Source organism: Pongo abelii, chromosome 18 (genome assembly GCF_028885655.2).
Source record: "Pongo abelii isolate AG06213 chromosome 18, NHGRI_mPonAbe1-v2.0_pri, whole genome shotgun sequence".
In the NCBI taxonomy this organism is placed as follows: Eukaryota; Metazoa; Chordata; class Mammalia; order Primates; family Hominidae; genus Pongo; species Pongo abelii.
The window spans coordinates 53161219-53173887 of record NC_072003.2 but is presented as its reverse complement, the minus strand read 5'-3'; the positions used below and the strand labels follow the sequence as shown (position 1 = coordinate 53173887).

The following is a 12669-nucleotide window of genomic DNA, read 5'->3' as shown; positions in this document are numbered from 1 at the left end:
CAAATGAACCTGCTAAAGAAAGGTAAAAACCTTTATTACAAAAGACTTAAAGTAAAGTTATTGCCAGCTGCGGCAGCTCCATTGACCTAAATTTCTTGAAGTTGTACAATTCATAATGCACTCTCTAATGTGCAATATAAGGTAATTAGAGTCATCTGTATTTAACTTTCAGAGGAAAAAAATTTCTATTATCTAATCTAACTGATCCCCTGATAGCTTTGATGAAAGTAAAATACTGTAACCTACTGCTTGGCCTTTGGTGAGTGCTAATTATTTTCTGTCAAAGCACATTTTTCCTTGTGTAATTCCGAAGTACACAATAGGCCAATCTCTAAAACACAGGCCGCTCAGTAAGCACTGCAGTGGATGTTTTATAACTTTCACCACCACCCATTTGATCGCTACTCGAGGCAATGCCCAATTCCAGACAGCCAGATGACACTTTGATGAGGAAAAGAAAGGTGTATGGTAACCGTCTGTTTATACGGATCGCATGGATGAGTCTGTAGATAGGTCACTAAGATGGGAAACATCAAATGGGGGTGGAAAAGTGGTGGGGAGAAGGTTATGGTTATTTAATACTCTGAGGACACTTTTCCTTCTGAGATCTCAAGACACCAGCCTCTTGAAATTTTCTTTCAGGTGTTTAGTTTTAAGGGGGTCTGCACAGTGTCAGCTGTTAAGCTCTTTCTTTCCTCCTCCCTTAACACAAAGGACTTGAGAATTTTTGTTTCAGTTGCTAGACTACATCAACTTCAACACTGGCTCCAGCTCCTGATTAAATTGTTAGCAGTAAGGGCCAGAAATGCTGAAAGCAGATTCCTTTTAAACAGGCCACTTTGACCATGTTGTCTAATGATTTGGTGTATTAAAAAATTATTGTTAACAAACCAAACGCACTCAGCAAAAGACATCCATTTGTGCTCTCACTGGACCACACGGTCTTTGGACGGAAGGGAAGCAGGGGAGATATTACAGGGAAATTCTTTCTTCCTCCCTTTCTATTTAATTGGAATCATCATGAGGACGACATAAAACATCAAACAGAGACAAAGAAACCCCTTAGATGTCCACAAACTGATATTCCATTCCTTACTATGTATACTTTAAGGAATATACATGCTTAACTTATAATACAAAGAAAATTTTAAAATTAATTATTGAAAGGTAAATTGGAAATCATTTAGTCATTACTTTAGTTGAAACCGCCTGCCACTGGCCAGGCATGGTGGCTGGCACCTGTAATCTCAGCACTTTCGGAGGTCAAGGCAAGAGGATCGCTTGAGGCAAGAAGTTTAAGACCAGCCTGGGCAACATGACAAGATCCTATGTCTATTTTTATAAACATTTTTTTTAAAAAGAAAAAAAAGAAACTGTCTGCCATTTACTCCGACCACACCACCAAAAAGATGGGGGAAGGGGAGAGTGAATATCATTGGGAATTTTAAAATTACTGTTTAAATACAAGTCTGAATTTAAAGATAATACATATTTGAAAAAGCAGCTTTCTGATATCCAATGAGAATCAATACTTATACTGTCTCCTTTCTTGGAAAATGCTCATCTTCAGCCTTGTTCAGACAAACTTATTTTTATGATAATTATTACCAGTAAAGCTATCAATTATTATAAATTCTGTTGCATGAAGTCATTTGGAGAATATTATGTCTATCAATAAATGTTCTTGACTTCCAGGCACATAGAATTTTTAAGCACCAAATGAGATTCTGAGACAAAATATGCCATACCCTTCCTGATTCCTCTCCCTCTGGCTTACAGACGGATGACAATTCAATAATTTTTACAAACTACAGATCTAAAAGATAATCCTAACATTTGAGAGAACTAGTTCTAGCCTCCCACATATCAACTGCTTTTCAAAAAAGAACAGGATAACATGATATTTACTATGCAAGCATCAGTTCTGTAAAAACTGATGATTTAAAGAAAGTTTTCACCAGTAACACCGCTTCTAAGCACAGGTAACTCCATGGAAAGAGACCAGGTTGAAACAAGAGTCATTCCTAGTTGGTCAACCCTAAAAATCGGGTTGATAAATAGGCTACAGTTATCGCCACATAACAACATTTTGAGGTTTTGGTCAACAGCGAACCTTATATATGTCAGTGGTCCCGTCCCATAAGATTATAACACCATATTTTTATAGTACCTTTTCTATATTTAGCTATGCTTAGATACACTAATACTTATTGTTGTGTTACAACTGCCTATAATATTCAGTACAGCAACATGCTGTACAGGTTTGTAGCCCCCAAGCAACAGACGACACCATATAGCCTAGGTGTATAGTAGGCTATGTCATCAAGGTTTGCGTAAGTGCACTCTATGATATTCATACAATGGCGAAATCACCTAAGGACACATTTCTCAGAACCTAACCCCATCATTAAGGGACGCATGACTATACTTTCAAGTAATCTGCCCTGCACAGAGTGATACAGGAGCACTATATGGATTTCCCAGACATCCGCTCTAATGAAATAGCAATGCTAGTCTTTTAGACTGTTGATTAAAAAGGGTTCTTCAGCATCAGGTACTTATATTACATTATGCTCAAAATGCAAACATTTATGCTAAATGTTATATTCGGGAATAAATTGTGTAAATATACTGATGACGTCAATGGATCATTACAATTAATGTAGGTGCTGTGGGCAGGAAAGCTAACTTTAGCTGAAAGCATCTTAAACGTGCTTATTTTTCATGGGCCCTCAAAGGAAAAGGATGAGGCCAGCCATAAGGAAGGGCTTGGCCAAATATAGTTCTTGTTTGTCAAGAACAACAAATCCCATTTCACAACAGAACTAACCTGGCATGCCATTCTCTCCTCAGGTTCTGGCGTGCAGTGAGCGAGGCAAGGATGGCAGTCAAGATTTCATTCCTTTGTTCCACGGGGAGCCCCTCTCTTTTAACTTCATGAAGCACAGCATTTGTCTACAAGAAATGATCCAAAACAGAGAAAGAAAAAGTGAAAAATTAATAATAAAAAAAGCCCATAAGCAAATAAGGACAGTAAATCAATGGCTTTTTTATTACAGTTCCCCTGCTAACAAATCAATACAGTAAATGATGGCCAAAAATGGCCGGCATATATTTTGTATTTAATCAATGTACATGGCACATAAGGTAAACTCTAAAGCTCCATTGCCTTAAGTAACACATCAAGATACTGCGCATTCTTACTCTAATTTTCTCAGCACACCAATGATTTTTTTTTTCCTGGGAATTGCCTACCATGAGCTATTATTAGAAATGATTTTCACGTACACTTCACTGCGAGTTGTTTGTTTTGCCTTTTTAAAAAAGAGCAGCCTCTGACTTTCACTCTCTGTTTCCTGCCACCCAGCTGAGGCTTTCTCTGCCTCTCTTATTTGAATCATTACTTTAAATTTCTACCCATGCCAGCAATGTTTTGTGGGGGAAGAAGGGGGAAGGAAGATTCACTCATTTTCCTTGCCTGTTGCAAATCAAGATCTTGCAAAGAAAAAAATGGGAACACAAAAATCAGAAAGACCATTTCTTTGAATGAGTATCTCAAAGAACATCTTTAGATTTTTATAGATGTTGTTTTATAATTTAAAGTTAGTGTGGCTTCTTTGGAGATTTTATAACCAAAGCAATTGCTAAAAGGAATGAAATTGTCTGTGTTCTAAGTCATTCAATATATTCCTTATCTAACAGATGCCAATATACTTGTTTACTTAAAGAGCATACCCATAACCTGGTTCTCCTGTAACTTGAAACACTACTCCCTTACTCTTTGATAGCATTTGACAGTGCATATTTAATATCTTCATGACAACCTTGAGAAGAGGCGTAGTGAACATTTGTTGTTTCTATTGCTTAAATCCATACCTCATCCCCTTTGTCTGGCAACATCACCTAAATCTCTTCTTACAAAGTCTTTTCTTTCATGGTATAAAGTCTTAGAGGGACTGTCAACCAAGGTATCCTATCTTCGCCTATGAAGGATGTGGGCCAGACCAACTTGATTCTTTTCCAGGATTTCAGACTCTTGAGAGGAATAATAAAGAAACGGGGGAAAATACTGAGGCAATTTATCAATTCCCTTAATTCCTTCCACCCATGGTCCTCAGAGTATCTCTAGTTTCCGGAACTTTCTGAGGCCAGATCATTCGCTTTTCCTTTGATAGTGTCAGTCACCCAATATCCTTTCAGTAAAGTCCCATTTTGTTTAAATTCACCAGGGCTGAGTGCAGTGATTCATGCCTATAATCCCAGCATTTTGGGAGGCTGAGGCAGGCAGATTGCTTGAGGTCAGAAGTTTGAAACCAGCCTCCCTAACATGGCGAAACCCCATCTCTACTAAAAATACAAAAATTTGCCAGACGTGGTGGTGCACACATATAATAACAGCTACTCAGGAGGCTGAGGCAGGAGAATTGCTTGAAATCTGGGAGATGGAGTTTGCAGTGAGCTGAGATCACACCACTGTACTCTAGCCTGGGCAACAGAGTGAGGCTCCATCTCAAAAAAAAAAAAAAAAAAAAAGTCATCAGAACCTGTTTCTGTTGCTTATCAAAAATGTTAACTGATACAAACAGGTAAGTCAGAAAATAGTACCTCCATTGTGAAGGAGCCTGGATAATCCACCTGACACTAGCCAGGAAAAGGACCCTGATTCTGCCTCCTATCCCAGTATTCCATCTACTGTGCTGGAAGATATGCCCAGTTGGACACTCAAGCAGCTTCTGTGGCAACAACATTTTCAGCCCTCCAGCACAAGGAGGAACGTTCAGCTTCTCTAGGTAATTCCAGTGCATGAAACCCAGGATCCACAGGTTGCAAATTCAAATACTCACTAGGCCAGGCACATAACATGAATGAGTTAAGCAGAGGTTACTGAAAGACAGCACATGTTCTGCCTAAAAAAGGCAAGCACTATTCAGATCCAGCCAGCTCTGCCATTCAGAAAAGCTGGCTCACCGATGCTAGATTCATGAATTTTCAAAATAACAAGAAATCTGGTGTGTGCGCGCACGTGTGTGTGTGTGTGTTTTTAATGTAAAAACTGATTTTTGTAAATCTTGTAAACTCATTAAAATTTTTTTAAAAAATACCATGTGGGTCAAATGAGAAACACCAATGGGCTGAATAGAACTTAGGCAGCTACCAATCTGTGATCTCTAATCTAAAGGATGTCTAATTTCAGAGAGGTCTGAGCATTAGCGGGTATTCTAACAACAGTACTACTCCTTGTCTGTGACACCCTACTTCATGTACTTAAAGTTGAAAGGAACCTCAAAAAGTCAAGTACTTTATCGGCCAGGTGCAGTGGCTCACACCTGTAATCCCAGCACTTTGGGACACCAAGGTGAGTGGATCACCTGAGGTTAGTAATTCAAGACCAGCCTGGCCAACATGGTGAAACCCTGTCTCTACTGAAAATATAGAAAATTAGCCAGGTGTGGTGGCAGGCGTCTATAAACCCAGCTACTCGGGAGGCTGAGGCAGGAGAATTGCTTGAACCCCGGAGGCGGAGGTTGCAGTGAGCCAAGATCGTGCCACTGCACTCCAGCCTGGGCAACAAGAGTGAACCTCTGTCTTTAAAAAAAAAAAAAAAAAAGTCACACAGTTTATGGTTATATCTGTGGGTACATATTATTTTACCAAAATGCAAAAATGCATCAAATGAAAGACAAAGTAGACATCTAGCTAACATGATCAAAACAAAATTATTTCCCTCTGTGAATCTATTAAAATGTTTATTTTTTAAAGTCATTTACCTCTTCCTTGCCTTTCATATCATTTACAGTTTATCCAGGGGCCCTTGTTTTCCATAGGCTCTGAACAGCCTCTAAGAGGGGAAGGAACAAGGATGTAAGAAAGAAAGTTTCACAAAGAAAGCGGATGTTGCCTGTTTAGTTCAACACCGTATCCCCATTGCCCACAAAATATTTGTCAAATCAGTGAATAAAGAAGGGACTTGAAAAATAAGTATTACAAAAACAAAGAACAACGAAGGCTATCTTCGTTTAAGAACTATTACATAAATTATAAACTCATAAAATGGATAAACTAAGAAATAGTTATGTGCTTTATCAAGGAGCTCTTCACTTCACAAAAGGATTCACTCTAAGGTTTCTTTAAATAACCAGATCCTCTAGAAGTTTAAGAGTTTCCTAAACTTCAGTTATTCTAGCACATCCTCATAATTCTTGCCATATTTGTATATTAACTATATAATACAGTATTTCATATTTTTCTTTAAATTGACTCATTTTTCATAGTAATTTCTAGATAAAAGTAAAAAAAGAAAAAATAATACTATGAAAATTGGCTCATTTTTTAAAAATATAAGTTCACTTCAAAAGACAAATGGAAAAACCAATGGTACTTATAAATGAGAAGATAACTGGCCTGGCGCGGTGGCTCAGGCCTGTAATCCCAGCACTTTGGGAGGCCCAGGTGGATGGATCACGAGATCAGGAGATCAAGACCATCCTGGCTAACATGGTGAAACCCCGTCTCTACTAAAAATACAAAAAATTAGCCAGGTGTGGTGGCGGGCACCTGTAGTCCCAGCTACTTGGGAGGCTGAGGCAGGAGAATGGCATGAACCCGGGAGGCGGAGCTTGCAGTGAGCCAAGATCGCGCCACCGCACTCCAGCCTGGGAGCGAGACTCTGTCTCAAAAAAGAAAAGAAAAAGAGAAGATAATCATAAAAGTAAGTATAAACAAAACTATATATTTATTTCATTCTAGATATATACTGTTGCTTGCTGAAGGCTCTGAGACTAAAGCATGCTCTCTCTTTGTAAAGGAAGATATTAACAAGTTGTGGAGAATAACGATGTAGCAGATTTAAATGAAGACTTCCTTGACATAATCACATAAACAGATGGAGCTGAAGAGAGAATCACTGCCTCACAGTGTGGTCCTCATGTGCAGAGTCCCCAAGTGCCACCTAGCATCACCCTGTATCACCTGTGGTCCACATCTCACATTGTGGGTGCACTTCCCTACTGCAATGGTTTTTAAACACTTTGCAGATAAAGCTCTTTTCTCCCCAAATATATCCTTACATGCAACTCCCAATATATACAACAAACAAAACTGGAACAGTTCTCTTTGAAGCTGGTGTGGAGGACCTAGAAGTCCTCCCTTTGTCATGGGGCATCTTCTCAAAGCCCCAAGGCACTGCGAAACACAATTTGCCAACCCCAACCCAAGAGCATCTAAAATAGCATTCAAGTTTTTAAAAGTTGAGACACTACTAGGAGGAATGCAAAGTACTACCATTCTGACAAACGGTTTGGCAATTTCTTATAAAGTTAAACATACATTTAGCATATGACCTAGCAATTTCATTTACAGGGATTTATCTAAAGAAATGATAACTTATGTTCAAACAAAAACATGTACACAAATGTTTACAGCAACTTTCTTCATAATCACCAAAAACTGGAAACAATCTAAATGTTCCTCAAAGGGTAAATGGATAAACACACGGTGGTACAACCACACAAAAGAACACCACTACAGCAATAAAAAGGGCTGAGCAACTGATGTATGCCATCACTCAGCATCTCAAAGACATTATGCTCAGTGAACAAAACCACTTGTTTGACATTCTGGAACAGGCAATACTGTAGGGACAGAGAACATAACATTGGATGCTAGGGATTCGGTTGGGCAAGACGCAGCATAAGGGAATTTTTGAGAATGATGGAACCATTCTGTACCTTGATTGTGGTGGTGGTTACGTGAGTTTATACAAACGTTAAAACTCATAAGACATGTGGCTCATGCCTGTAATCCCAGCACTTTGGGAGGCCGAGGCAGGTAGATCATCTGAGATCAGTAGTTCGAGATCAGCCTGACCAACACGGCAAAACCATGTCTCTATTAAAATACAAAAATTAGCCAGGTGTGGTGGCACACTTCTGTAATCCCAGCTACTTGGGAGGCTGAGGCAGGAGAATCGCTTGAACCCAGGAGGCATAGGTTGTAGTGAGCTGGGATCATGCCACTGCACTCCAGCCTGGGCAACAGAGCAGACTCCATCTCAAAAAAAAACCCAAACAAACAAATAAAAACCATAAAAAACCTATAGGATTGTATACCAAAAAAAGGCCAATTTTATTGTATGTAAATTTTATAAAATTTAATTTAACTCAAAAACTTCATTTGCATCACATTTTTAAAACAAGAAAGAACGCAGAAAACAAGTTTCAAGTAAACACATCTAGCAAATAAGTAGTAAAAAGAGAAATATAACTTAACGACAAAAACAAATTCTGTTACAAAAAAACTATTTTAATATTAGAAAAGGAAGGGTGAACTTTGAACATTCAAACTCTAAAATTTAGGGTGAAAAGAAATCATTGCACAAAAGGAAACTTCAGTGTCAAAAGAGCATTCTTTTTACAAGGCAATTAACGTGATATTTTTACTCCTTATAATAGTGTCAGCTTTTCAAGGTTTGACTTCCCCAGGAAATGTTTATAGACCATTTTCCCATTAGTAGTGACATAGAACTGTCTTCAAACAGGTAACAATTTTTAAACAGTCTCCTATTACCAAAAACACATTCTTCCTCCCCTCCTCCCAAAATACAGGAGAAAACCCCCACAGGTTTAGGAAACGTGCACTGGAGGCTAAATTTCATTTCATTAGTACTTTTTTTCAATAGAAATCTACGGAAATGCAGGCCAGATCAGAAAGAACTAAGTATTAATATATTCTTTAGAGTGCTGGCTGCTCAAATCCCTGCTGTCACCTCCCAGCTGTGGGTCTTTCCCATAACTCCAAATGGTGATAATAACAGAACCTCTCCACAGTTCTTGTAAGTATTAGTTGCCTGGTACATATGCCATCAAGATGATTATTTACTTTCATCTTAAACTCTGCCAATCTACCTTGTGCTAGGTTATGCTAGTTTAACAAAGGGATCCCTGAAAATGTCTATTACTTTAAGTGGAAAAACTTTAAAGGAAATCAGGCAACCACGGAACAATCACAAACATAAAATTTTTAGGTACCAGAAGCCAGAGGCATATCTTTTTGCGTATCCCTAGTGGTAGAAAATCTTTATCTCTTTATCCTTTGAGGGTGGGTTTTATTTTTAGAACAAGTTCTGATTTTACTTGATCTCTCTATTAGTGGACACCCCTCTCTCCTGGGCCAGTGCCCGACACTAAGCTGGTCCTTCTCAGTCCCCTGTATGCCTTTCCCCATTCTAGGATGAGGAACTCTTGTTATCCCAAGGTCATACCTTTCATCCTCCTCTCATCTCTTCGGCTTGCTCTCTCTCTGGGTGATCTGCCCTTCCAATGGCTTTAAGGGTTCCCTGTAGACTGTGGACATCTCTACGCTTCTACCTTCAAGCGGACCTTTCCACTAAGCTCTGGTCCCATGCAGCCAACAACTGACTATCTTCCTTAAACATGCTGCCTCAAACATAAGATTTGACCTTCACCTGTCCACATCTGAACTATTTTTGCTCTCCTTCCACCATATTTCCCTAGAGTGGTGACTGCACTACTATCAATGCAATAACCCAAACTAGAACCCTAAGAATCACCCTAATCTTCTTCCCTTTCCTTTCCTGCACTGCCTATACCTAAACATAGAAAATCCTGTGATTCTTCTCTCTTCAGTATGACTGAAACTTACCCCTTCCCCACCGCCATAGACTTAGTTCAGGCCCATCTCTCTTCTGGACCATGTAATGGCCTCCAAACTGATCTATCTGTGTCCATCTCACCCCCTTCATGAATTTTCCTGCTTCAAGAGTGATCTTTTAAAAGTATATGTCCAAACATGTTACTTCCTGTTAAATAATTCAGCATCACGTATAATAGTGGATTTTACGCTTTCGTCATGAAGCCCCAGTGCTTCCACGAAGTTTCTTAGGGTCACCAAGGGGACAAGGAGCTTCGGCTTCAAAATCTCACCTAAACCAGAGCACCTTTGCTTATATATGCTCCGGTTATGGGCATTTGGAGGACACACACAAAAAATGATTTTTTTTAAAATCCAAATTCCTTAGCCTGGGGGAAAAAAACCCTTTTGATACAGGTCCTGCTTACTTCTCCAATTTTATCTTCTATCATCTTCTGTTTCATATAAAACTATAATTCCCTAAAAACACATGGCTATTCTATACTATACTTCGATTTGTACCTTTGCCATATAACTTTCCAGTAACTACTTATTCTTCAAGAAACATCTCAAAAACACCTCCTCTGTGAAGTCTTCCACAAACTACATCCTTCCACCAGATTAGATGGAGCTGATCATTCTCTTTATGCACCACCATGTTGTACTCCATTGCACTTACATATTCATTTAAATTTTTCTCTTCCAGAGTGTGGGCTCCATTAGACCAGAAGGGTCCATACCCATTTCTTAATAATCTCCAAGGTGCCTAGTATGGCAACATGCGGCGAAAGTGGACTCCTGATGGATACTTTGGAATAAATGAAGCCAAATGACATGCTGAAACATGTCTGGGGAGTGAAGCTAACGATCAGGCCAGAGAGCACTATTCAAGGTCAAAAACAGTATGTGAAACCAGCTTTGATTTGATTCAAACTATTCCTGAAGATGAGTCTAAGAACAGGGTCGGAAAAACTATTTTTAAGTAACAGAATCAAGAAAAATGAGTATATGCCCTTGGTAGGTGACTACTTAAAAGGACAATACTCATTTGGATGGATGTGTCTAAAAATATACCCTCCTAATATGAGGGTACGTATAGGAGGAAGAAGTCCCACTTTCTCCATTTTAGTAGAGAAAACTAGTTTGGATTCTGGCAACACACAGCATATTAAGGACCCCTAAGAATTTCCCAGTCTTTCATTTCTCCTGGCTCAAAACTTCATGTATAAAACCAAAGCAAAAAATCCACAGCCAGAGAGAGAGAGAGAGAGAGAGAGAGAGAGACTGAATGCAAATTAGAAAAGAAAAGCCAAGAACTCTAAGGAGCCTTGAATTTTAGGCTTAAGTTTCCTATCTTTCTTGGAAAAAGTCTCCCAATTCTGAATGGATTCAATTAAAACTCAGCAATTCACCTAATTCTTGTGGGGCATATTGCTACAGTCAGTAACTTTCAGTATGTCCTAATCCCACTGTATCATAGCAGACTTCGTTGCACATAGGGTTTTCAGAGAGGAACCACTCTGAAATTTAAAAGGAGACTTACACCATTTACTCTTTACTAATAATTCTATGCAAGTCTTTAATCCTTTTGGTTCCTCTCTGATATGATGCAACGGCTTCTGATAGGCCTGTAACTCAAAAATTCAGACTTAATCTCTCCATCTTACAAATCAAAGAATGTTGTCCAAGGAAATGCATGGAAACAGGATGGCATTCTACAAATATGGCTGGTAATCCCTCCACAGAGTTCATTAAAAAAAAAAATCTACTACTGTTCTTGCAATTTCAAAAGGCATTTAAACACCAGGATCCCAGAACTGTGTACCTTTCTGACCTCCCCATCTATCCTTCCTCACTACCACCACAGAAGTAATACTGTCATTATGGGAAAAATGTCACCCCCAACACTTTTTATATACATAGCTGTCTCATGTTAGGGCTGTATTTCCCCTCTGCACACACAAATTACAAAGATATGCTCTGACTGATAATGAGGGCTAAAGGTTCAACTTGTGAAGAAACTTGGTTTAAGATGTTATCAGCTGGGAAAGCTATTTCCTCACATCAACATTGCCACAGGCTGTCAAAAGCCGCAACCAGGGCTCCCCTCTTCAAAAGTCCAGGAACACTTTTTTTTTCTTTCTCTCCTTCCTTTTTTTTTTTTAAAAAAAAAACTTCATGTATAAAACCAAAAAAAAAAAAAGAAAGAAAGAAAAAAAGAAGAAAGGCACAGAACCCACTGAGATAGCCTTAGTCCCATCAAAGAAAGGTCGATCTCAGGTCTTCCTTCATTTAGTGATTGTCAGTTTAAGATGGCTCTTTTGTGAGGCCTCTTTGGCTCAATGCTGAGTGATGCCTTCACATTTTCTAAACTGGACTGGGCACCACCAAAGATTTCCAGCATGCTTGGATCCACAGTGCGGCAGAACAAATAAACATTCCTCCCAGCCCTTCTGCCCACCTTATCTCCCTCTCCGGGAGCAGGAGGTTTTGGGGGTGCCAATGTTTACACAATGTTAAAACTTTCTTTCCCCTGTTTCCTGAATTTGAGAAAACGCATCCTGGATGACCTCGGCTAAGAGATAACACCAAGTCACCACTGGGTGCCACGTCTACTGGACTACTTAAGGCTGCTGTCTTCATCCTTCCCTCCCCTCCCCCACCCTTCATAGTCTACTCACCCAGGAAAGCAGGAGATAAGCTCCACTGTCTTGAAAGGAAGGCACAAAGGCAGAAGTCTTCAAGAGGCTGCCAACAAAAGCAGGCTTTTGTTCCCACCTTAAAGACACACTTGGTTCAGTTCATCTCAAAGATCCACTTTATTTGACTGAACATCTCCGCAGAGTTCACCACATGACTCCTCAAAAATGTGCCAGTAAGACATATTTTAGTGTTTTTCCATCATGTACTATTGAGCTAAGGGGGCTAGCTGAGAGTAATCAAGAATGTCTATGAGGAAAGAATTCAGGGAAAATGTTTCTTTGATCAGTTTCCTCATCCATAAAGGGGTATAAGTAATAG

General features: G+C 39.3%; 1 protein-coding gene across 6 annotated transcripts in view; it reads right to left on the bottom strand.

The window, feature by feature from the left end:
- The window catches only part of FTO (FTO alpha-ketoglutarate dependent dioxygenase), a 408414-nt gene that overhangs the window by 173115 nt on the left and 222630 nt on the right, over nt 1-12669 (bottom strand). For all 6 annotated transcript variants that reach the window (XM_009250721.4, XM_054533150.2, XM_063717086.1 and 3 more), the window contains 1 exon segment: nt 2831-2955. In XM_009250721.4, the coding sequence (XP_009248996.2) occupies nt 2831-2955 (125 nt within the window).